Source organism: Ahaetulla prasina, unplaced genomic scaffold (genome assembly GCF_028640845.1).
Source record: "Ahaetulla prasina isolate Xishuangbanna unplaced genomic scaffold, ASM2864084v1 Contig18, whole genome shotgun sequence".
Lineage (NCBI taxonomy): Eukaryota > Metazoa > Chordata > Lepidosauria > Squamata > Colubridae > Ahaetulla > Ahaetulla prasina.
In genome coordinates, this window is record NW_026681931.1 from 4,382 (window position 1) to 30,845 (window position 26,464).

At 37.3% G+C, this 26,464-nt stretch overlaps 1 protein-coding gene across 1 annotated transcript; it reads left to right on the forward strand.

Annotated features, from left to right (window-relative positions):
• LOC131187286 (protein arginine N-methyltransferase 3-like) lies at positions 1–26,464 on the forward strand. Its single transcript, XM_058161552.1, has 8 exons — positions 1–83; positions 1,984–2,066; positions 5,394–5,443; positions 6,282–6,384; positions 9,734–9,887; positions 17,388–17,529; positions 19,780–19,845; positions 26,260–26,464. The coding sequence occupies exons 1-8, from the start codon at positions 40–42 to the stop codon at positions 26,383–26,385; spliced, it is 768 nt and encodes a 255-aa protein (XP_058017535.1). The 5' UTR covers positions 1–39; the 3' UTR covers positions 26,386–26,464.

A 26,464-nucleotide genomic window follows, 5' to 3' on the forward strand; every position in this document is an offset into this window, starting at 1 on the left:
GAGGAGGAGGAGGATGGTGCCGACGATACCAGCGCCGGAATGGAGGGACCTTCGCAGAGCACTCCCTGCCTTTTCTGCGACAGGTTGGAGTTTTAGAGGGAAATAGAATAGAATGGAATTTTTTATTGGTCAAGTGTGATTGGACACACAAGGAATTTGTCTTGGTGCATATGCTCTCAGTGTACATAAAAGATACATTCGTCAAAAATCATAAGGTACAACACTTACAACACTTAATGATAGTCATAGGCTACAATTAAGCAATCCGGAAACAATCAATTACAGTATAAATCGTAAAGATATAAGCAACAAAATTAGTCAAAAGTGGGAGGAGATGGGTGATGGGAACGATGAGAAGCTTAATAGTAATGCAGACTTAGTAAATAGTTTGACAGTGTTGAGGGAATTATTCGTGTAGCAGAGTGATGGCGTTCGGGGAAAAACTGTTCTTGTGTCTAGTAGTTCTGATGTGCAGTGCTTTATAGCGTTGTTTTGACGGTTCAAACAGTTTATGTCTAGGATTTGAGGGATCTGTAAATATTTTCAAAGCCCTCTTTTTGACTTGTGCAGTATACAGGTCATCAATGGAAAGGAATTGGAAAGAAGCCTACCTTCCTCCAGCCTAACAACATGCGAGTTTCTGCTTTGTCTCTGTTATCTCCTCTCCTCCTCCTTGCTTCAGTGGAGTCCCCAAAGAGGGCTGTATAAAAGGAAAGAAAAATCACCAGCAATTTAAACCGTGCCAGGCAGGAAGCTTCCGTGTTCACATGAAAAGCCACCATCTTGACACCAACAGCCAGCAATGTAACATTTTTTTCTGAAAAAGACAACCCATGCACACAATCTTGTTTTCATTCAAAAGTTTGTTTAGTTAGCTGCCGCCTAGAGTTGCTTGGAAATAGCAGAATAGGCAGCACATAAATTTAATTTAAATTTAATAAATAAGTAACTGGATATGGAATGTACAACACGCAAAAGCTAAACATCACAAAGTGCATGTTTTTTGCATTCTTTCCATCTTAGGATTTCAACTGTCGTTACCTGGCATTCTGCAATTTTTGGCTGATATAAGCAGGGTTGCAGACACAGGCTCCAATTTTGGGGGGGGGGGGCAAACCCCTAAACTTGACCTTTCCTAGTGAAAGCAATGTAGAGAAATACAGTAATTCTGGACTCACAACCACAATTGAGTCCAAAATTTCTGTTGCTAGGTGAGACATTTGTTAAGGGAATTATGCCCCATTTTACGATCTTTCTTGCCACAGCTGTTAGGTGAACCACTGTGGTTGTTAAGTTAGTAATAACCATGGTTAAATGAATCTGGCTTCCCCTTTGAGTTTGTTTGTCAGAAGGTCACGAAAGATGATCACATGACCCTGGGATACTGCAACTGTTGTAAATGTGAACCAGTTGCCAAGCATCCGAATTTTGATCACATGACCATGGGAATACGGCGACTTTCATAAATGTGAAAAAGGTCATAAATCGCTTTTTCCAGTGCCACTGTAACTTTGAATAGGCACTAAATGAACTGTTGTAAGAGTTATTTGAGAACTGAATGACCCACTGCTCTGTGTGGGAGGCAATAGAAGATTTGAATACTTCACTCACAGTAGTGTTCAGTCTTTACCATATATATTTCCTTTCTTTCAGATACTGAATTTCTTTTGCATTTAATTGTTGTTAGTTTTCACATCTGACAACTGTAATCCTTTTGTTCCCATCCTTGCTGCCTTTCTTTTAGGGATATTATTTTCTCTGTACAGTATCATGAGATGTTTCTAACATCAGTTTGTCACTTCATTTTTTCACCTGATACTTCAGAAACATATTGCCTATTCTTTAATACGTGCTCTTAATTCTGTCTTTCATAGTTCCATAATTAGATATTGTGATCTATTTCTATGTTATGCTGTTCATGCCTACATTTTAAAAGTATAAAATTGGTGTGTATATATTTTAAAAATAGGTTTTTTTTCTAAGATTTTTCAGTTCAGCTGAAGATAGTTTTTGCCATTGTACCTCAGACCACGGATTCAATATTGAAATGATGGTTCAAAAACATAGTAAGTTTATTTCCATATATTGTATGGTTCTCTTTTTGCATTTTCAAAAGTTTATTTAACTTAAGGCTACAAAAGGAAAAGAGAAAAATGAAAAAAACCAAATAAAGATCTACAAGTATTGTAAAATTAACTTAAATTTTTCAGAATTTGTTTTCTGAATATTAGAATTGATTTAAAGTTTTAAGTACATTAAAGTAAATCTGTAAAAAACAAGGCAGGCAATAATTAACTATGATCAATATGACAAATTGTTTTAAATGGAAAAGATTACAATCATTTTTGCCTAACAAAAAACCTGACAAATTTAAAACATAAGGAGAGTAAATGTTAAAGTCTTGTACTATACTAAGGTAAAGAAACAAACTTTTGATGTGGTATTTATAGGGCAAAAATTGTTTCCATGTTGAATTAAATTGAATATCAAATGTGTTTTTTAATTATTGATTTTTATGTCTGTGCATATTCCCAGAACTTAATTTTCATTTTCTACAGAAGATGTAGATAATTCAGAAATTATAGTAAAAAGAATTGATGCAATAGTGACATTGCATTTTTTTCATATTTGATGGCAATGTTGTAAAGCTTAACAATTCAGAAAAAATATTTATTTTGGAATATAACAAATTTTTAAGATTCAGTTTTCTTTCCAGCTTTCTATTCTTTTCAACTAAGCATTTTAAAACCTTCTGCTTGCACAAATTAAAATATTAGCTGCTGGTTATGTAATGTCTTATTTTCAATTCTTATTGGAATTCTTTGGGATAAAAAACGGACAAAATGTTCATTTTTACCACTGCAGTTCCTCCTAACCAGTAAAGTACCAACTTTCTTCATCTGAAATATCTGCCATTATACTTCTCCAATTCAGGGGATAAAGATTTTTTTTTTAATAAATTCCCAAATATTTAATCCATTTAATAATAATGTTGAAGCCTGCTTTATTGTAGGTAGTTTTTTTTCTTATTTATGGTTTCATTGCCATTTCATTATTTACAAATTGGGCATTTTAATCTTTAGGAAAAATAATTGCCAGGCTTTGTTAAGTGAAAATATTAAATGTATGCCTTATTCAGAAAGTTTGCCTTACTTGTGTAAAAATATTGTCCCGTGTTTGTATGATACTTTATTTAACTTATTTGTATGTGAAGTTCTCTTTTTAATGTGAACTTTAGAGAAATTTCATTCTACAATTTAAGGAATAATGACATATTCATGCATGAATATCCTATACAAATTTATCTGTGTGTGTTTGTGTGTAGAATTTTTAGCATGTTCATGATTGTAGGAAGAATGCCTTACTTTGCTATAGAATTTATCATATACTAAATTTGTTTTCATTTGAGAATATCAATGGAAATAGGTTATATAAAGTGAGTTATATTATTTTTCTGTGAGTAGGAGAATAAAACATTTAAGTTGAATTATATGGAAATATATGAAGTGTGAAGAGTAAGCAGTTAAAGTGTTGAAATGGCACTGGGGAAAACTAAGGTTTAAGTCCACCTTTAGTACAGAAGATCATAAGGTTACTTTGAGCCAGTCATTCTCTTTCAACTCAATCTCCCTCACAACGCTATTGTGGCAAAATAGTTGGATGAAAAACTGTGCAAATTGCTTGGAACAGGGGTCTCCAACCTTGGCCACTTAAGACTTGTGGACATCCCCCCCCCAATTCCCCTCCCCCTTACCCCCACCCCCACCCCGACTTCCCAGAACAAAATGCAGGGTATCAAAACTAACAATCAAAATCCAAAATAATTCCTAAATTATAATCTCTAGTCACACCACACTTAGTCACACTCTCAATTCCCCTCTCCTTCAAAAATATATCTAATACAAAATATTTCCTAAATTTACTCATATGCTATTCAATATTTTTTATCTGATACTTATTTTAAATATAATCAATCCACATTTTCCATTCTAAAATATATTTTTCTAGTGTATAGTCTTTCAAGTAAGCGGAGATTTTGTCATCTCTGCCAGAATTGGGGGGTAGAGATGGAGTGATGGTTAATGTACAGGGATTATTGAAGAAATATAATTAATGTAGGGTCGGGTCTGCATAGTTACCATTTTAGAACGGTGAGGAGGGAGAAAGAGAGAGTAGGAGGTAGGAAAGAGGAGAAGAGGAAGGAAGAGGATAGTAGAGGAGAAGGAAGGTGTAGGGTGGAGGGAGGCGGATGTAGATAAGAGAAGGAGAGGAAGGTTTGGAAAGTAAAGAAGGTAGAAGAGGAAGAGTGTTAAAAGGGTGGTGGTGACTGGCAAGCCTGACTAATTGTATATAACTGTACATTGGATGAATTATTTGATATGATTGTAAAAATAAAACTTTTTATAAAAAAAAAAAAAGACTTGTGGACATCCACAAATTGAAGTCCACAAGTCTTAAAGTGGCCAAGGTTGGAGACCCCTTACCTGGGAGACTTGTATGAAAAGTGGGGCAAATAGTAATGAGTACAATTCAAGGTGTTGGCTGTTACCTACAAAAGCCTCTACCTCTCTGCCTCAGCAGAGGGAGCATGCCACATTCCCCAACTCTCAGAATATGATAAAGTCACAATAAAGTACTTTATTGTAGACCGTGGCTACAATAAAGTATTGTAGCCACAGTCTACAGTACTCTGCTCCGTCCTTGCAGAGTTTAGATGACTGACTTAAATAGTGTTATTCCCAGAACCTTTAGGGAATGGGTGCTATTATAATGTCTGAATGTTGGTTACATTATCCAACATTTATGAATGTATCTATTGTTAACTTTTAAATATTAATAATTGGGAGCCAGTTTGGTAGAGCCAGCAAGCTGGAACCTGGAGGGGCTGTGATTTCTAGTCCTGCCTTAGGCATAATGCCAGCTTCATGACTTCACCAGTCACTCTCAGCCCTTGAAGAAGCCAATGTTAAGCCGTTTCCAAAAATCTGCAGGGGTTAGCTGAAAACAGTTATCAGGAATCAACATTGACTCAAAGGAGTTTGTATACAGTGCACACAACTGCATTATCAGTTGCTGGTCCAGTAGTTATCAGTTGTTTTCTATTAAGATTGTTTTATTTTGCCAGATGTAAACTGCTTAAAATTTGTGATTGAAATGACATTCAGATTTTGTAAGTAGCGTAAATCATTACATTAATAAATAAGCTTTGTTAGTTTTTGAGATAAGGTCAAATATTCCATTTAGTATAGCAAACTTATAGTTGTACTGACAAAGAATAGTTGTATAGACAAAGAAAATCAGTACAGAAATAAAATAATGGGAGGAAAAATAAAAACGTAAGAGTAAACAGATTAAGATTCTGATAAACATTTCTGTTTTTCTGCTTCTTTCAGGGCTTGACTTCTATGGCTACATTAAGCTAGTAAATTTTATTAGGTTGCAGGTAAGTGTTCAAGTATTTTGTAAAGTAGATGTAATTTAAATAATGTTATTTAGATTAGAGAGTGATGAGCAGAATATTTTCTACATTTTGGTATTAGGTTTTTGAGAATGCCACTTGAAAAAATTTTAAGAGTGCAAAAACTAAACCAAATATATATGTAAAATCCATTTTTAAAAATTATTTATGGTGGATTATCTTGATGCCCAGAATATTACTTCACTTAAGAACCATAGTTAATTGGATTAACTTATAAATATGGTAAATAAGCATTCATAATATTCTACGCAATTTGGAAATGTAAATGTTAGATCACTCTTAATATCCTAACTATGGACATTTCTTACCAAAATGAAGACTACAATGTTCAATAATATTTATTGTTTCTCAGTCTAATTTTAGAGTTACGTCTTTTTGGAAACAGCTTATTGTTAATGGCAAGCAATGGATTTGGAAATGATATAGTGTACATATGTGTATGTGTAATCTTTCATAGATGTTTGTTTATTTGTGTCAGAAGCATCACAATTAAAATAAGGCATACTATATGACATAAACTTTAAAATTTAAAAGACAAGATTAATCTGTTCTTACAGTGGATGAGAAGGGTAAAAGTTCAAGTTAGCACTGCAAAAAAGATTTTCTTTGATGGGAAATTAGGATCATGATGTATACTAGAAAAATAAGAAATTGATAAAGACTATCTTCAGCTATAAATTAGAGGAATAATGTATCATTTGTAGAATTATGCTACAAGTAGATCATATGTCTAGTATGTTATTTATGTGTATGATTCATTATTGGGATAATCTGTTACTTCTATGTTCATTTACTATTTCAGAAGCCAGATGCAGAGTATGTAAATTCTCTTAGACCTCCGTTTCCTTGGAATGAAGATAACTATTTGAAGCCTGCAATAGAAAATGACTTATTACTACAGTTTGGTAAATTTTCTTTTCATTTTAACTTTTTGCATAGTATATAAAATTATAAGGAGATAACTTGAAGCCTTTTCCAAATCAAGATAGTTTATATAGTAAAGTAAAACCGACAATCTAATCCATTTGGATTGAGTCCTTTTGAACTTCAGAACTGGAACTACAAGCATCATGAGAAACTTGATTTGATGATGGCTCACTCTATTTTACCTTTCTTTAGCTGTTTGTAAGTTCAAAGAAGCTCAGAATATACGCGCCAAAAGTCTTCTTGGCAAAGATCCAAACCCATAACCAAGCCAGATACTTTTGGCTTTTGGGGCCCTACAGGTCATTTCTTCTTTTGGAAAAATTTCAGTCCAAGTTCCTGAGAACCATTTTTCAAGCACCTTGTTGCATCTTGAACATGGTTCTTCACTTTGAAGCTGGCCTACTTAACATCAGAACTTTTGCCTGGTTTGCATCTTCTCCTGTTTGGCTTAAGGTCTCCTTTTTTTCAGCCAGCTTGTCCCCTTTAATTATGATGGATAGCTTTCAGTTTTCTGGTGCCAGGCAACACATGCCAAATTGCAATTTTATGGCTTTCCATGGCGAGCCATCACCTTGAATTTATTTATTTATTATTCAAATTTTTATACCGCCCTTCTCCAAAGACTCAGGGCGGTGTACAGCAAATAAGACGACAATAATCCCAAAAACATTTTAAAATACAGTAACTAGTTTAAAAATCTAATTTAACTGCTGTATAATTAAAAATATTAGATAAGAAAATTTACAAAAGATAAAAACCCCGGTTAAAAGCCTGTTAAAAAACCCCAATATAAAATTGATCAGGCCAGCCCCGCTTGGTGAAAAAAGAAAGTCTTGAGCTCGCGTTTAAAGGTCCGAAGATCAGAGAGAAGATGGAGTCCCACCGGCAGCTCGTTCCACAAGGCCAGGGCCCCCACAGAGAGCGCTCTTCCCCTGAGGGCCGCCAGCCGACATTGGTTGGCCGACAGTACCCTAAGGAGGCCCTCCCTGTGAGAGCGCACTGGACGTACCGGACGATGGGAGGTAACTGGCGGCAGCAGGCGGTCCCGTAAATATCCCGGAATGGTCCATGAATGCACGCTAGCTGATCTCAAGCAGAGGGCCATTGACTTAGACCTGCAAGCAAACTTTCCAGCTCTACCCTGAACACTTTTTTGAGCCATTCTGCATATCTTCTCTAACCGCAGGACTGTATTAATGCATGGGCCTGATGGGCACTTGCCTGTGGGCCCCACGAGCATAGGGGCCCCATATTAATCTGCGTATGGTAAACCTTCAGTGCACTTTGTATCATATAAATATAGCAAAATATTTATTACGTTTTACTGCATTTTTAAATTAATACCAACATGCAAATACATGTTTAATTTTATCGAGCATTTACATTTTTATTCCTGTGAGTAGGGCAGTGGTGAAATCCAAATTTTTTTACTACTGGCTCAATGGGTGGGCATGGCAGGGGAAGGATACTGCAGAATCTTCATTCCCACCCCACTCCAGGGGAAGAATACTGCAAAATCCCCATTCCCACCCCACTCCAGGGGAAGAATACTGCAAAATCCCCATTCCTTCCCCACTCCTGTGGCCGTCCAGAGATGGTATTTGCCAGTTCTCCGAACTACTCAAAATTTCTACTACCGGTTCTCCAGAAACTGTCAGAACCTGCTGGATTTCAACCCTGTTGTAGGGGCTCCAGTACATTGCTTTGCCTGGGGCCCATAATGCTGTCTAACCGGCTATATATCTTAACTGCAAAATGATCCCAACATTCAGAAGGGCCTTATCCCAAACCAGATTCAGTGCCCTTCCAACAGCTGTTGAAGGAAGATATGAAAAGATCCCCCTTTCAACAAAGACTGTTTTCATGTGGTGGAAGAATAATTGAAATAATGAAACATGCTATTCTTGTATTGCCCTTAATATGCAGGTGCCCACCAGGAATTTTTACTAAAATCTTTACTAAATATTGTGGTCATTCTGATCTATTTTATCTTAAGATGTTGTTATTGTATCAGTCTGATTTTATTTCCTTGACCACAGCTATGTACTGTTGTCTAGTTTATGCAATATGGTATAGTATTTATTCTAATCCTTTTAGATATTTTCAGGGTGGATTTGATTTAAATCGACTGGATTTAAATCATGATTTAAACATGATTGAAACATAATATATATAAAAATATAAAAAATAAAATAAAAACATAAAATTGCTAGTAAAAACGCTTGATTTAAATTGACTCAATTTAAATCATATTTTTTAAACAGCAACTTTATCTCTGTTCCACAGTGGCTCCTCCTCTGACCCGCTGTTGACTCACTGACAGACCCATTCACTTGAATGGGTGATGTGGCAGTGACCCAACAAGGTGAGGATTGTGGCGGGCAGCAAATGAGTGGATGCCCGCTAACAGGTGCTGCCATGATGGATTTGAAATGACAGGTGGTCCTTAAATGTAAGGACTCATTCTTGCTGGTAGTTAGAATCTTTAATATTATTATTTGCAAACAAAATAAAGGTTTCCTATTTAGCTTGCAGAGCTTGGATTCGTTGAATGAGTTTACCAAAAATGTAAATATTGCAGAATATACAGCCTCATGCTACATAACTAAGCTCCATTTCATGCTGAATAAATTAAATTATTAATGTGGCTTAAATAGAAAACACACTTTAGATTGATTTTTACTCCAAAAGCATTTTATTAAAATAAATTTGATTTAAAAAAATCTGATTTTAAAAAATCTGGTTTGTTTATTTTATTTTTTTAAAAAAAAATCATTGATTTTTATCCATCCTGGATATTTTAGAACAATTGTATTTTTTTCCTTTTTGATTCTGGTTAATTGTGACTTGTGTTCTATCTGCTGGTCAGTGACCAAATAAAGATTGATTGATTGATTGTTGGTAGAGTATTGTACTGTACTAAGCAAAAGTAAATAAAGAAAGTTCACTTTATACTCACTCCTGAGTTTACATGTTATGTTGGAATGATATGTTAGAATAATCTTAGAAGACAGGAGGAAAAGCTGTAGAACTATTGGTGTGCAGAAGATATCTCAATCCAGAGGAGGAATAGGAAATGTTTCAGAAGGGATCCTAGTTATGTAAAAAGAAAGCAGGAGGGGAAAATATTTTCAGCCTTGCCAGATTCTGTTAAATGTAGTCTTACAGTAAAGATAGAGCTAGCATTCCTGGCTGTGCTTCTTGTCTGGACTGACTTTCAACACTAGCACACACATTTAAGAAACATAGTCAGTATCCATTCTTATTCAAAGTTAAAACATTAAGTTCCATTCCATATTTGTACAAATATTTGTGTTTTTTTTCCAGATGTAGAGGACCTTCTTGATTCTCCTAGTATTTCCTGTCCTAATGGAGTATCTGAGGCGTCATCTCTTCTTGAATGCTTGAAAAATGCTGAGCACAGAACTGAATTGGCAGAAGCTGCTTTGGCCAGAGCCCAAGATGATCTACAGAAAATGAGGTAATGATTTAGTCTAATGCACTTTTTAGTTCAAAACCTTGAACTAAAGATTCAACTTAGTTGAACTAAGATGATATAGGAGTATGATAAAAGGTAAAGTTCCCCTCACACATATGTGCTAGTCATTCCTGACTTTAGGGGGCGATGCTCATCTCCGTTTCAAAGCTGAAGAGCCAGTGCTGTCCAAAGACTTCATGATCATGTAGCCGGCATGACTAAATGCCAAAGGCACACAGAACACTGTTACCTTCCCACCAAAGGTGGTCCCTATTTTTCTACTTGCATTTTTTATATGCTTTCGAACTGCTAGGTTGGCAGAAGCTGGGACAAGTAATGGGAGCTCACCCTGTTATGCAGCACTAGGGATTTGAACTGCTGAACTGCTGACCTTTTGATCGACAAGCTCACCGTCTTAGCCACTGAGCCACCACATCTCCCAGGAGTATGATATTTAGTAGAATTGAATAGAATATAATTCTTTATTGGTCAAGTGTGATTGGACACACAAGGAATTGGTCTTGGTACATACACTCCTGGTGTACATAAAAGAAAAGATAAATTCATCAAGAATCATAAGGTACAACATTTAATGATAGTCATAGGGAAACAGTCAATATAAATCTAAAGGATACCAGCAACAAGGTTACAGTCATACAGTCATAAAAAGGAGGAGATGGGTGATAGGAACGATGAGAAGATTAATAGTAATGCAGATTTAGTTTTTTGTTTGTTTGTTTACATTTATATCCCGCCCTTCTCCGAAGACTCAGGGTGGCTTACAGTGTGTAAGGCAATAGTCTCATTCTATTTGTATATTTACAAAGTCAACTTATTGCCCCCCCAACAATCTGGGTCCTCATTTTACCTACCTTATAAAGGATGGAAGGCTGAGTCAACCTTGGACCTGGTGGGACTAGAACCTGCAGTAATTGCAGGCAGCTGTGTTTTAATAACAGGCTTCTTACAGCCTGAGCCACACCGCGGCCCTTAGTAACTAGTTTGACAGTGTTGAGGTAATTATTTATTTAGAAGAGTGACAGCATTTGGGAAAAAACAGTTCTTGTGTCTAGTTGTTCTGGTGTGCAGTGCTCTGTAGCATCGTTTTGAGATAGGAGTTGAAACATTTCATGTCCAGGATGCGAGGGGTCTGTACATATTTTCACAGCCCTCTTTATTTTCATAGCCTTCTTTTTGACTCGTGCAGTATACAGGTCCTTAATGGAAGGCAGGTTGGTAGCAATTGTTTTTTCTGCAGTTCTACTTATCCTCTGAAGTCTGTGTCTGTCTTGTTGGGTTGCAGAACCAAACCAGACAGTTAGAGAGGTGCAGATAACAGACTCAATAATTCCTCTGTAGAACTGGATCAGCAGCTCCTTGGGCAGTTTGAGCTTTCTGAGTTGGCTCAGAAAGAACATTCTTTGTTGTGCTTTTTTGATGATGTTTTTGATGTTAGTTGTCCATTTTAGGACATGAGATATGGTAGAACCTAGAAATTTGAAGGTCTCTACTGTTGATACTGTGTTGTCTAGTATTGTAAGAGGTGGTAGTATGGGAGGGCTTCTCCTAAAGTCCGCCACCATTTCTACTTTTTTGAGTGTGTTCCATTCCAGCTTGTTTAGGTCGTACCACGAGGCTAGTTCAACCTCCCATCTGTATGCGGATTCATCATTGTCTTGAATGAGACTGATCACTGCTGTGTCATCTGCGAACATCAGTAGTTTAACAGATGGATTGTTTGAGATTCAGTCATTGGTATATAGAGGGAAGAGAAATGGAGAGAGCACACAGCCTTGTAGGACCCTGTGCTAATTGTACAGCTATCTGATGTGATTCTGCTTAGCTTCACCTGCTGCTTCCTGTCTGTTAGGAAGCTTATGATCCATTTACAAGTGTGTTCACAAGTGTAGCTGGTTTAGCTTAGTTAGAAGAATGTCTGGAATGATGGTGTTAAATGCTGAACTAAAGTCTACAAAGAGGACCCTTGCGTAGGTCTTTGGAGATTCAAGATGTTGTAGGATGTAGTGCAGAGCCATATTAACAGCATCATCTGTTGATCTATTTGCTCGGTATGCAAATTGCAGGGGGTCTATCAGCAGATCCGTGATGGTTTTCAAATGAGGCAGCACCAGCCATTCAAAGGTTTTCATAACTACAGATGTTAGAGCAACTGGCTTGTAGTCATTCAATTCTTTGATGGTGGGCTTTTTCAGCACTGGGATTATAGTAGAGCATTTAAAGCAAGAAGGAACGTAGCATATTTCTTTATTGAAGATACGGGTGAAGATGGGGGCCAATTGGTCAGCACAGACTTTTAAGCAAGAAGGAGTTATCTTGTTTGGGCCTGGAGCTTTTCCTGGTTTTTATCTGTGAAATAGGTCTTGCACTTCCTTTTCTGTGATCACTAGGGGTTGTAAATGGGATGGGATCAGTTGTAGGAGGTTTGGCTGTTGTTGGTGTGTCTGAGATGGAGTCAATTGTAGGAGGCTTGGCTGTTGTTAGTGTGTCTGAGATGGGGCCTGTGGTGATAGGTGGCAGCAGTTTCCTTTCAAACCTGCAATAAAACACACTCAGGTCATCTGCCAGTGGTTGATTTCCTTCAGCCTGAGAAGGAGGTTTGCCATAACTGGTGATATTTTTAAGAGTTTTCCATATGTTTGCTGGTTCATTTGTTGAGAACTGATGGAGTACTAAATTAAAGAGAAGAAAAACTGAACAATTTGTCATTTAATGAATGGATCAATAGGAAGGAAATATTTTTTACAAAATTGGATTCAGCTAAGCTTTGTAAAACACAGTCTCCTGTTGCTTAAATAATACAATAAAAAATAAACTTTAGCAAATAGGAAATAGCAAGAAACTTATTAGACAGTGAAAAGGGAATGTAGACTGATAGCATAATCATGATTATAATCATAATCTACCCAAAATTGGGTAGATCCAGGCGAGAGTTTCGAGACTTGTCTTGTTGAGACTGTTTGGGATAGTTTTGACCCTGTGACTCCCGAGGACATGGACAGATTGCTGGGAAGGTTGAATGCCACCACATGTTTACTGGACCCGTGCCCCCCCTGGTTGGTGCTGGCCACGCAGGAGGTGACACGAGGCTGGCTCCGGGGGATTACAAATGCTTCTTTGCAGGAGGGTTTTTTCCCCGCTGCCTTGAAAGAGGCGGTGGTGAGACCTCTCCTCAAGAAGCCTTCCCTGGACCTAGTTGTTTTAGGAAATTACCGTCCAGTCTCCAATCTTCGCTTTATGGCGAAGGTTGTAGAGAGTGCGGTGGCACGTCAACTACCCCAGTAACTGGATGAAACTGTCTATCTAGACCCGTTCCAGTCCGGCTTTTGGCCCGAATACAGTACGGAGACGGCTTTGGTCGCGTTGGTGGATGATCTCTGGAGGGCCAGGGATAAGGGTTACTCCTCTGCCCTGGTCCTATTAGACCTCTCACCGGCTTTCGATACCATCGACCATGGTATCCTGCTGCGCCAGTTGGAGGGTTTGGGAGTGGGAGGCACCGTTTATCGGTGGTTCTCCTCCTACCTCTCTGACTGGACGCAGACGGTGTTGACACGGGGGCAGAGATCGACCCCGAGGCACCTCATGTGTGGGGTGCCGCAGGGATCGATTCTCTCGCCTCTCCTGTTCAACATCTATATGAAGCCGCTGGACGAGATCATCAGTGGTTTTGGGGTGAGGTACCAACTGTACGCTGATGATACGCAGCTGAACTTTTCCACCCCAGGCCACCCCAACGAAGCTATCGAAGTACTGTCCCGGTGTCTGGAAGCCGTACGGGTCTGGATGGGGATGAACAGGCTCAAGCTTAATCCCTCTAAGACGGAGTGGCTGTGGATGCCGGCACCCCGGTACAGTCAGCTGCAGCTGCGGCTGTCTGTTGGGGGCGAGTCATTGGCCCCGATGGAAAGGGTGCGCAACTTGGGCGTTTTCCTGGATGGGCGGTTGTCCTTTGAAGACCATTTGACGACCGTCTCCAGGAGAGCTTTTTATCAGGTTCGCCTGATCCGCCAGTTGCGTCCCTTCCTGGGCTGGGATGCCCTATGCACGGTCACTCATGCTCTCGTTACCTCTCGCTTGGACTATTGCAATGTTCTCTACATGGGGCTCCCCTTGAAGAGCACCCGGAGACTCCAGTTAGTCCAGAATACGGCTGCGCGGGTGATTGAGGGAGCAGTTCGGAGCTCCCATGTAACACCCATGCTGCACAGACTGCACTGGCTGCCTGTTGTCTTCCGGGTGCGCTTCAAGGTATTGGTGACTACCTTCAAAGCACTCCATGGCTTAGGACCGGGATATTTATGGGACTGTCTACTGCCATCTTCTATCTCCCAGCGACCGGTGCGTTCTCACAGAGAGGGACTCCTTAGGGTGCCGTCAGCCAAGCAATGTCGACTGGCGGCCCCCAGGGGGAGGGCCTTCTCTGTGGGGGCTCCTACCCTGTGGAACGAACTTCCCCCTGGACTTCGACAATTACCTGACCTCCGGACCTTTCGCCACTAACTTAAAACTTATTTATTTCATCTTGCTGGACTGGCTTGAACTTTTAAAATTTTTAATTGATTTTATGGGTTTTAAATTTTATAAATTTTACAGGGTTGATATTGTATTTTAAATGGGGCCAATTGAATAAGTTTTTTAATGGTTGTTTTTAGCATTGTATGTGTTGTTTTTTGTATTTTATTGTGTCTGTAAACCGCCCTGAGTCCTTCGGGAGAAGGGCGGTATGCAAATTAAATTATTATTATTATTATTATTATTATTATTATTATTATTATTATTATTATTATTATTATTATTATTATTATTATTATTATTATTATTATTATTATTATTATGTGGATACATAGGTAGCTCAAAAATCATAGTCAGAATGCCCTCATTGAATTGGAATGTTGTTTTGAGTAAGTGTCTAAAGATTCAGCCCTAAGTTTGCGTTTTTCAATACTTTTATTAGTGTTGGAAGAAACGATACAGTGAAAGCTTCTCACATCTGTAAATAAGGTGAAACTAGATGGACTATCTGGTACCCTAGAAAACAAATGAAATTCACAGCAATTTGTATAGGCTAGAGAAATGTCCTGAAAGTAATAAATGAAGTTCAACAGAGAGAAATGCGAAGTCAAAGACATAGATACAGGATTGGGGAGGATGTCTGTTTCATAAGCAATTACAGTGCGTATGAAAAAGTTGTTTGAATAGCAGTTAATTGCAAAGCTGTATATATCAGAAATGTGTCATTAGAAAAAAGTCAATTTTAGGCTTCATTAATAGAAGTATAATTTCCAAAACACAAAAAATAATTGTTCCAATTTATTCTTTGGTGAAATTTCATACTGAGTATATATAGTTCTGGTTGGTACATTTTAAGAAGGATTTAGACAAGTTAGAATATCATGGAAGGCCAGTAAGGATGATCAGGAGACTAGAAACTAATCTTACCAGAGATCAAGAAATTACGAATATGTAACATTGGTAAGACTGAGCAGGTTTATAACTTCTTCAAATACCTGAATAATATTACCAGAAAGTCAAAACAGGTTCTTCATAATTCAAGAAAGCATGTTGCTTTAATGGAGTTAAGCTATTGGAAGACTAATTCTGATTTAATGCTGAAAGAACTTCATAACTCTTTAAGAGTAGTTTACAAGTAGAAATAATTACCATGAAAGAAGTGCTGTCCCTTAAATTGGATGAGTTCAACTAGAGGCTAGATACTTGTGTTTTAATTTAGGTTTCTGTCATAAAGTATGGATTGGACTTGATGGCCTAAGTAGAGCATTCCAGCTCCAATTTTTTGAATAGGGAATTGCTAAATCAATTTTTCCTATTCTTTTATTTGGCTCAGTCCTGAGACAGGAGTGCTTTGAGTCACAAAATTGATTAAGATATCTATTCTGAACTCATGGACTAAGCACGACTGTACTTTTCTTACCTCTTCATTAGTTGCACTAATAGTGATCCAAGTAGAACATACATAGGGAATCGGTAGGTGACCAGACGTCATCCTGTCAGCAACTCCCGTCAGCATGGCCAGTAGCCAGGGATAGTTGAAATTGATCAATGTCAATAGTCTCATCCAAATATTTTTGTTGCTATAAAAAGTACAGACTGATACGTCTTAGACAGCTACCCTTAAATCCTGCTTTGCAGGAAGAGAATCAGATGCCCAAGGCTGCATCAAAACACATTTAAAGTGTTTTAGTTATAGGCTAGAAGGGAAGTCAGAAATCATCCTAGAAGAAGGCATTGGCAAACATTTCTGTACTTTTGCCAGAAAGTAAGTCCACTTCATTACCAAGAGTTAAGATTTATTTGATGTAGACTTGCTTGTAAAATATTAGAATAGCTTTATATGTGATATTCTGAAATTATAGCCATTGTTCCTTCAAATAGTACTTTTATTTTTTAAAAATAGATTTTTGGACTATTGTGTTCTTAAATCCACTCAGTAAAAATCTGCTATTGCCTTATAGACTTATTATTGTTTTGTAGCAGAAAGAGGATGCTGAGAAATAATACTAATTGTTTAAGTGTTTTAAAATGTTAATTTCTCTTTGTGGCCCTGTGATTATCTTCTACTTTTTCTTTATTGGTTGTTATTCCTTGAAAGATTATTATTGTCAAAGGTTGCTAAATTACTTTAAAGTAATTGGACAAAGTTTTCTAACATCAACTGGATTATTTGGAGTCTATTCCCTGCTGTTTTATGTTTTCTGAAAGTACCTTTTAAAACATTATTATCTTAATATACATTTTGCTGTACTACAGCTAGAATTGTGTGTCTACCTTTGAGTCATTATTGACTCCTGGTGACCACCTGGACTCATCTCTCCAGTTTTCTTGGCAAGGTTTTTCGGAGATAGTTTGCCATTGGCTTCTGCTTCTTGGGTTGAGAGAGAGAGTCTTGGCCCAAGGTCACCCAGCTGATTTTGTGTCTGAGGCAAGACTAGAACTCATAGTGTTAAGACCAATTGACTGCAAAGGAAACAAAATCTTTCCATTCTCCTCCCCCTCTAATCTCAACTGTGAATAACTGTCCTTTCATCTCCCAAAGCATTCAACACAACTGATGCTTCCAGGATAGGAAGCGAAACGTCTTCTTTTTTCCTTAACAGTCAGTCCAGTTGCCTTTTCAAAAATAAAAACCACTTTTGATTCAACTGGAGGACTGAGAATTTTCATAGACATTTGACTAGAACTCATAGTTTCCCAGTATCTGGCCTAGTGTCTTAACCACTAAATTGACTCTCATAGTTAGAATTGAGTAGAGTTATAAAAAAACAACTAGATACAGTTCTTCATGCCCTGCAATGTAAAAAAATACTGATTTTGAAAAAAATTCCAAGCAACTTTCAATGCAGTAGCCAGCAGAGGGAGCTTCAGCATGTGGAAGCCACCAAATAGCACAGTATGCAACCTATATGCTGCCTTTTTATAGTTCTTGTACTATGGTCTTGAGGGTATGTTTCAAATTGATTACAGGCAATTTGCGCAGGATTTGGTGATGAACACAGAAATCGGAAGTAGCTCATCTCCCAGCACGACTGGGAACTTAAAGGAGGATGAGGAAGACGTTTACTTCAGCTCATACGGGCACTTTGGGATCCATGAAGAAATGCTAAAGGTTAGGAAATGAACAGAAGCATGTCTTTATGGTGAGAAAAATGGAAGTGAGGCTGTTTCCCCATACGTATACTGCAATACAGCTGCATTTTTAACCCTATCCATACTAGATTGTTATCCTGGTTTAGCTCAGGTAAAAATGCAAGGGAAAAAAGTGAACAAAATAACAAGAGAAATCACACGTGTGAAAACACAGATCAAAATCCAAATGATCATGTATAGGCTGCCTTGGTTGTTCCCCCGCCCCCCCAAGAGTAACAGATCTCCTTCAGTGGGATAGGAATTCAGCCATATGATAGCTAATATAGATTTAGGTCTTCCGTAAACACAATAGAAAAAAACTCTGGAGGTAATTCTCTTCTAGTATTTTGATATTAAATAATTGGTGTAATTTAAGATATCTTGTGATTAAATTTTGACAATTGTGCATATGCAAGCCTTTTTGTCTACCTTAGTGCCAGCATTTACATTGCAGTATCTTCTCCTCAGTATGTGGACTAGTACAGAAAAAAAAATTGTAAAAGAAAGGAACTATCCTATGGATAATAAGGATTCATATTCCATGATGATCCTGGTTCCCCCATAATGTTAACTTCTCAACCATGACTTATAAATTACGGTGGCTGGATCTCTGTGTCAGCTGAGCTATAGATGAACAATCGACTGTATAAATTAGAACCTAGTTCGTGCCTTGGCCAGGTAAGAGAAGACTGGTAAAATACCTTCTTGCTTAAGCAGAGATGGGAACTCTGGGTCCCTCCAAATACTGAAGGGCTGCAGTACTGTTAGGAAGAACAGCTTCAAGATTTTCAGACTTGTAGCCTTACTACAGCCTGAGGTCCAGTACTTCCACAGCACCATCCGTGCTAAGAATTGAGCTTTAAATTCGAAGCTGCATAATATTTGTGATTTTACAGTATATTCTCTTGTCTTTAAAATATGGCATATTTAATAAACAAGATGCTTTTGAAACAATGCTGCTAGAATCAGATAAGCACTGTTGAATAAAGAGATGGCTTAATATTAATTACCCGTCAGAAGCTAATTTAAGCAGCTTTCTAGATATGCCCAAGGGTGGGAGTACCTGAGTTGTCAAACAGTGAAGTCCATATCATTGCATTGCTGATGAAGAACAACCAATTCCACATCCTTGTCCTTTGAAACTCTGATGGCAAAGGATTGCAGAGCAAGCATTCCTGTGGACTGCAGCAAGTAAGAAGGTTCACAAATGAGACCAGAGTAGTGGGGTGGTTTTTTTTTGGATAGTTGGGTTTGAAATTCACTAAAAAAGTTTAATTTAGATTATTTATGTATAAAATAATAATTTCAAGTTCCTCTCAAATTCTAATCAATCAATCTCAATCCTGAAAGGCACTGATTCAGATATGTAGGCTTCATTCCTAAATGCGAGTTTTGGAATTTAGCTTGCTAGCTGCTGCAGAGAATTGTACTTTTGTCCTTTCGGCGTTTCATCTAGTGGTGCAGTATCTGATTTGTATGCAAGGAGAAGTTCTCACTTTTTTTTTTAGTTCTTTTTATATATATTTTTTAAATCTGCGTTTGCAAGGAGCTAAAAATAGGATCTCAGGCACTGTCTTCCTTTCGTTTGCTGATTGGTTCTCCAGCTACTTACACAGATAGTAAAGCATATGGCTTTCTGGCAGTTTGTCTATCTGCCCACATTTATTAAAGGAAATGATGTTAGTTGCTAAGCAGGTTACAGAATCAGCTCTAACACAGCTTATTATCTCTGTTCAGGTGTGCAAACTGGAAAACTACCAGTACTTTGCACACTGTAAAGTTACTTAGTTTTGTACCTTTTTAGCTTTATATATGTTAGCCTCAGCAAAAGCTAACTAACAAATAAGTGGGGAGCTGTGCATCCTGAATATCAAATTAAGACTAGTATTTTATTGCTTTTACAACATTGCATTACTGTGCTTGAATGTCGGTAAAAAAGAAGATACATGCATTATTTCCTTACAAACAGAAAGGATAAATAATTATCCTAGTATGTTTAACATTTCACTTAGGTCTGATAGTTCTGTCTAAAAAAACTGTGCTAGAAATTCCGTAATACTTTCTCAATAAAGTACTATTTTTTGTCACATTCCAATGCCTGGTCACACTTAAAATACTGCTTTTGTTAGATGGGTTAAGGAAGAACTGCTAGGTGATGAACTTTTGATATAACTATCATTGGACAATGAATAGCAGTCAGTGCTCAGAATACTTCTTTTTTTTTTAATAGGATAAAGTGCGTACTGAAAGCTATCGTGACTTCATTTATCTAAACCCGCACATCTTTAGAGATAAGGTAAGTGAGCTGGCTTTAAAGCTGTTAATGTATTTGCAGCATGTGATCCGCTAAGGTAATAAAAGTCTCCTGGATTGGATTCCTTCTACAATTGGGATACTGAATCTTTTTGACAAGGCTTTGATTGAATGTACAAAAGTCCTATTACATGAAGAGCATTATTCAGTTGCAGGAGGGTGCAGAATACTGATAAGAGAAATGCTGATCAGCATTGTCATTGTTCAGTGTGCTGTTGTGAGTATTCATTAATTTTGATGACAAGGTTTTGTTGAGCCTTTTCTTGTTTGCTCTTCGTAAGTGGTATCTGAAATGAGTGTGTGAACATGTACCATTCTGAAATCTACCCCAAGTGAATTTCTAACCTGCGTGTTGTATGATAAAAAGTTTCATGAAGCCCCCTGAGGTAGTGGCTTCTGGAAAGAGTTCAGATCCCAGTCTTTTGGTTTGAGTGAAACCCATATAAATAATTCTTTCCTGGTAAGTTTATAAAAAACATTAGTGAGTTCTGCCTTTGTAAAGGACTACATTCTGTGTGAAGAATTAAGGAGAAATTTCCTGACAGTGAGGACAATTAATAGTGGAACAGCCTGCCTTCAGTAGCTATACGTGCTCCAACAATGGAATTCTGTATTCTGTAAATTATAGAGTAAGAGTAAACGATAGGAAAGGAAGTATATTTCATTGTATATATAAGACCTTATTCATATCATCCTTTGCCTCTGAAAGGATCCTTTTCTCACATTGACTGGCTCTTGGTCAGAAATGCACACTTAGAAATTACTTTTAATTAAAGTATATCTTCTTCCACGCATTATTTTATTTTATGGAAGGAATTGTACCTTGGAGATTGCAGTTTAAAACTCTGGTAACAAAGGTTACTCTGAAAACTTTAATTATGCTAAGTGTATAATAGAGAGTCCTTCTGTTGAACAAAGGAATATTAACCCTGATCTTTTATGTGCCACTTCTATGATATAAGGAATCGTCTTTATGTTTGTCTTGGAGCTAGAGAACAGGCAGAAAACATTTCCTCTGAATGTGCATAATTAAGAAATCTTTATACCAAATGAAAACATACCTTGACATTTATGGGGAACACTTGTAATATTTTATTCATAATAAAATTATATTTTCTTAAATGTTGAGAATGTGTAGAAAAGCAGTTCTGCTTGTGGAAGGTAGGCCCATCAAATTCAATCATAAGCAAGTGGAATAGGAGTATCTGTTATTATAGACCATTTTTAAAATTTGGAACAAATACTGCTTTGCCTTGATATTCATAGGCAATTGCTTATGCGTGCTTAAATGGACAAAGGCAGTGATGGCTGGGGAATTCTGGGAGCTGAAGTCCACACATCTAAAAATGTGTTGGCGCATTGGTTACAATGCAGTATTACAGGCTAACTCTGTCTACAGCCAGCAATTTAATCCTGACCGGCTCATGGTTGACTCAGCCTTCCATCCTCTGAGATAGTAAAATTAGGACCCAGTTTGTTGGGGGCAATATGCTGACTCTGTTCAGAGTTCAGAGAAATACTGGAATATTAGGAGTTATAGGACAACTATGGTCATAACTGATAATATGGATTTTTAAAGACAACATCATCTGAAAATTTGTTTTAGGAATCATGTACTCTGATTGGGGGGAGATAGGATATTGATTAGGATATAGTTTTTCACCTTTGGGCTTTTGATTCTCTATTGTCTAGCAACATCAATACTTTTAAAAGTTTAATTTAGAATAATCAAAAATTGTGCTTAAGAAGGAAGAGAAAACCCAGCAATAAATATTTGTGGAAGAAAAATGCTAAGTTTGGTTGTGGTAAAGACTATAAATATGCAGGCAGATCATTCAAAAACAGCTGCTTTCTTAATTTTTAACATGTTTCTGCCAAGTAAGTTATTAGATCTGTGGGTTCTCACTTAAAAAATTTGTAAAGTGATATTGAAATCTGCTACTCTGCTTGCTTCTATATAATGGATATTATAGAATAATTGACAATATTTCAAAATATTTTGGCATTTCTTCAACTCCTAATTGGCTTTATACTTTTTGGTCATAGATTTTTTTTCTTTTTCTTTTTTTTTAAACCATCATTGCTCCAGCTTTTGTTGGTGCTGGGAGAGGCAAAGTACTGAGTAACTGCATGTACTTTGCTTATTATTAACATATGCTTATTATTGCTACAGAGCTTTGCCTTGCTAGCATGGAAAGTGGATAGATTTATTAAAATAGCTTCAGTAGTCCTTTGAATTGTTCACATTTTACTATGTTCACATCTTAACATAAGATCGAAACATTCCTTCCACGCTCCTGTGTATCTGCTGAATTTTTGTGCACTTAATTATAGTAGGTAGTAGAATCTGAAGAAATTTATTTATATATTTAAATGATTTATGTGGCAGCTCCTCTCACAATGATTACTTTGGGTTGGCGTACAAAGGTTAACAGAACTACTATAACAGATAATCCAAATGCAGATTGTAGAGGCATTTGTAGAGATTCATCAAGTGCAGTAGATGTATCATAACTCAGTGCCTCAATCATAGTTTTTAGTGATTAAGGAAGTTGTAGAACTTAAGTATTTGTCTTCATGCAACTTCCTGTGCTCAGTGATATAGTGAATAGCAAAAAATAAATCCATTAGAGTTGCAGATCATTACCATCATGATCATTAACATATAAAAATGAAGAAAATACTTGTTTATAGCTTATGTGGCTAGAGAGTTATCTGAAATTTCCACGTATTGAAAAAAAATTAAATATCTTAAGTCTAAATAAGTACTTAATAAAACACAGCAGGACATTTCAAAAACACCTCATTAACGTGTAGAGTGAGTTCATTATAAAGTGAAAATCTTTTAACTTATTTCAAGAAATGAACAATTTTTACTGCCATGCCAACTTTTAAAGTATTCTTTGCAAGGGAAGAGATGCATTTCTTCTATGCTTCTGCTGACTGGCATATAATTATAGTCAATTTATATAAATAAGAAAAATATAATTGTGGTAACATTTTCTTTATAGTTGGCATTTTTTAGATAATGAACAGATTGAAATTCAGCTTTGCCAGAAAAAAAAAGGGAGGTCTTCTTCCATTCCATGTTGCTATGATAGAAGTTCATTGTTTTAATTCCTTTTGATAGATTTTGGAACTCCAGTCAGAAACTTGAGAAGGAAGTTTAAATACAATAGTGACTAAAATATAGGAGATTTGTTTTTCAGCTACCTTCAATTACCTTTCAGTTGATATTAATACTATTCTTTTCAAGCATTTGGGGTACTTTGTCTTTTGGGTCCACAGTCTTTTATCCATATCTACACATTTCATAAAAAGGGGTATTTTGTTTTTTAATTGCTCTCTTTCTGTGCTAAAATTGCACTTGTGGGTTTGATTCCTGTCCCACCTGGCCGCTAGAGAAAGTTCAAGAAAATGGGTGTAGGATTTTGTTAATGCTTCCTGAAGGAAGGGGTGATGTCACTGTCTCTGAAGAGAGCATTTTATTGCCCTTTTTTAAAAGGGTTACTATGAACCCAGCTGAATTGAATAATTGTTGTCCAGCCTTTAACCCGCCTTTTGGAGGAAATTATGGAGATGGTATAGCTATAAAACAAAACAAGTTACAGAACTGAAGAAACGTTAACTGGATCCTTTTCAGTCGGGGATCAAGCCTGGGGATAATGGAAAGTGCATTGGTCACTCTTGTTGACTTTTGACAGGGCTTAAAAATTCTACTAGCTCTTTCAGCAGCTTTTGATACCAGCTTGGTCCATTGTTAAAACACCAGACTAGAAAGCAGGAGGCTGTGGGTTCAACTGCCCCCTTAGCCATTAAAGGCAGCTGGCTGACCTTGGGCCAGTCATACTCTCTCACCTCACATGGTTGCTGTTGTGGGGAAAATAGGAGGAAGAAGTAGCATTAGATATGTTTGCCATTTGCAATCTTCTCAGCCCACTTCCCCAGAAAGTCAATGGAGGAGCCAGCAGGGAAGGTTGCCGCACAGCTCAGATTCCCTCCTGGCAGTCAGGTCTTTGAGAAGGGTTCGGGTTTTCACGTAGCCGATATGCACTCTCCAAAAGAAAAGGGCTGCATGCTGAGGGGAGGGAACTCCTCCAGCAGGCTGCAGAAGTGGAGGACAAATTTGATCTCTGTTCTTGCTGTTCTTGTCCTTCATAGGTAGTCCCTTGGGCCCACAAGAGTTTATAAGCTTCCCAAACAAATCCATTTCATGTTTTCCTTTCTTCCTTGCAGACAGCTTTATTTCCATTTCTTCAGCTTAAAAGTTATTACAAAACCTCTGGTTTTATTTTGGATTGTGAACTAAGAATAAAATAAAGCCTCCCTCAGAGTTCTAGCTTGTTAGGAGAATGACAAACCATGAATGATTCTGCAGTAAGTTTTTGCTTTCTAACTTTTTATTGCCTGATTTCGCTGCTATTAATAACAGATGAAGCCAGATGAAACTAGTGTGGAGCATGCATGTTATTGTCATGAAGCCAGAATGTGTTTTATGATGTCAGAAATAGGCTCCTGGCCAACCAGCATATCCTACTAGCCAACCCACCACCTGATCTTTCCACCTTCACTTATAATTGTATGACTGTAACTTTGTTGCATGTATCCTTACGATTTATATTGATATTGTTTCCTGATTGCTTATTTGTACCTATGACAATCATTAAGGATTGTACCTTATGATTCTTGATGAATGTATCATTTCTTTTATGTACACTGAGAGCATATGCACCAAGACAAATTCCTTGTGTGTCCAATCACACTTGGCCAATAAAAAATTCTGTTCTGTTCTGTTCTGTTCTGTTCTATTCTATTCATTTCTTTTTCTTTTTCTTCCTCTTCTCAACACATTAATGTCTATTTTTTTTTATTTGCATTTATATCCCGCCCTTCTCCGAAGACTCAGGGCGGCTTACACTATGTTAGCAATAGTCTTCATGCTATTTGTATATACAAATATACAAATGCTATTTGTATATACAAAGTCAGCTTATTGCCCCCAACAATCTGGGTCCTCATTTTACCTACCTTATAAAGGATGGACGGCTGAGCCAACCTTGGGCCTGGTGGGACTAGAACCTGCAGTAATTGCAAGCAGCTGCTGTTAATAACAGACTGCATTAGCAGTCTGAGCCACAGAGGCCCTATTTCTTTTTCCTGGTCTTTTCTTCCCATTTCTGCTCAAAATATCATTATTTTGGTCCATGTTCCAAATAAAACAGAATCGCTTTATTTGATATTTGGACCAAAACATTCAAAATGCATGTTTTAGTTCAGGTACCAATCAACTCAAACCTTCAACAGTACAGCTTATGCAGTTTCCCCTCCTCCACCCCCCTTTTTTTTGGGGGGGGAGAACTAGATAACTCTTCATTGGATGTATTCAAAGAGAGGCTACACAACCATTTTCCTGGGATTCTTTAACTTGGATTCCTGTGCTGAGCAGGAAGTTGGACTTGATGGCTTAAATGGCCTCTTCCAGTATTGTGATTCCAAATATTTCTTGCCTCTGGTCTATTGGCAAGCAATTTCGTTGAAGGCTGCCAGATGTCCTGATACTGCTGGTTGTTGTGACCATCTCACAATTGCAACATGAGTTTAGAAGTGCAAATGTTTTTGTTCTGCATCCGAAGATGGGTGTTTTTTTATGGGCTGAGGAGCCATATGCTTATAACAGCAAGACATTAAATGGTTGTTAATCAAGACTCTAAACACTAAAGACTTTCAGTACCGTATTTTTCAGAGTATAAGATGCACCTTTTTCCCCCAAAAAAGAGGGTGAAAATCTGGGTGCGTCTTATACTCCGAATGTAGTCCTGTCCAGCTTCTTAAACGGAGGTCTCAGAGACTGAAAAAAGCATCAGAAATGGAGCTTCAGAAAAAAAGCCCCAAACAGAACTTAGAAAAAAAGCCCCAAATGGAGCTTCAGAAAAGAAGCTCCCAAACAGAGCTTCAGAGGCTTTTTTTTCTGAAGCTCTGTTTCAGAGGCTTTCAGAAGCAGAAAAAAAAGCAAAAAAAAAAAAAAAAAAAGCAAGGCACAGAGCTCATAACCAAGGAACCTGTTGCTAAAATTCACCTCTGGGAACAGCTGATTGGGGGTATTCTGGGAGACCAATCCACCTACCAATCAGCTTTTTTCTTATTTTTCTCCCCAAAAACTAAGGTGCATCTTATACTCTGGTGCGTCTCATACTCCGAAAAATACGGTATATCTTTTAAGGAATTCAGAATTTTTAAGTGTTATATTTTAAAATTTCTCACTAATATTGAGTATTCATGACTAGATTTTTGGTTACAGATACTATTTAGTAACATCATTCAATGCCTTCGTCATTATTTTGTAACCATTATCTGATTGCAATAACTTGCTTTTTTCTTCTTCTTTGCACTTCATTAGATTGTCCTAGATGTTGGATGTGGCACTGGAATCCTTTCCATGTTTGCTGCCAAAGCGGGTGCAAAAAAGGTGATAGGAGTAGATCAATCTGAAATCATTTATCAAGCCATGGACATCATTAGGTAGGCACCCTTTACAGATTCGACTTCATTAAAATCAAATATATGATAATGCTTAAAGAGAAAATAAAGGAACTTTGAATGGA

Excerpts from the sequence above, each read along its gene's own strand:
- LOC131187286 (XM_058161552.1), top strand. The coding sequence starts at position 40 with ATGGAGGGACCTTCGCAGAGCACTCCCTGCCTTTTCTGCGACAG. Across the intron at positions 2,067-5,393 it reads AATGATGGTTCAAAAACATA|GGCTTGACTTCTATGGCTAC; the intron begins GTAAGTTTATTT and ends TGCTTCTTTCAG. Across the intron at positions 17,530-19,779 it reads TCCATGAAGAAATGCTAAAG|GATAAAGTGCGTACTGAAAG; the intron begins GTTAGGAAATGA and ends TTTTTTTAATAG.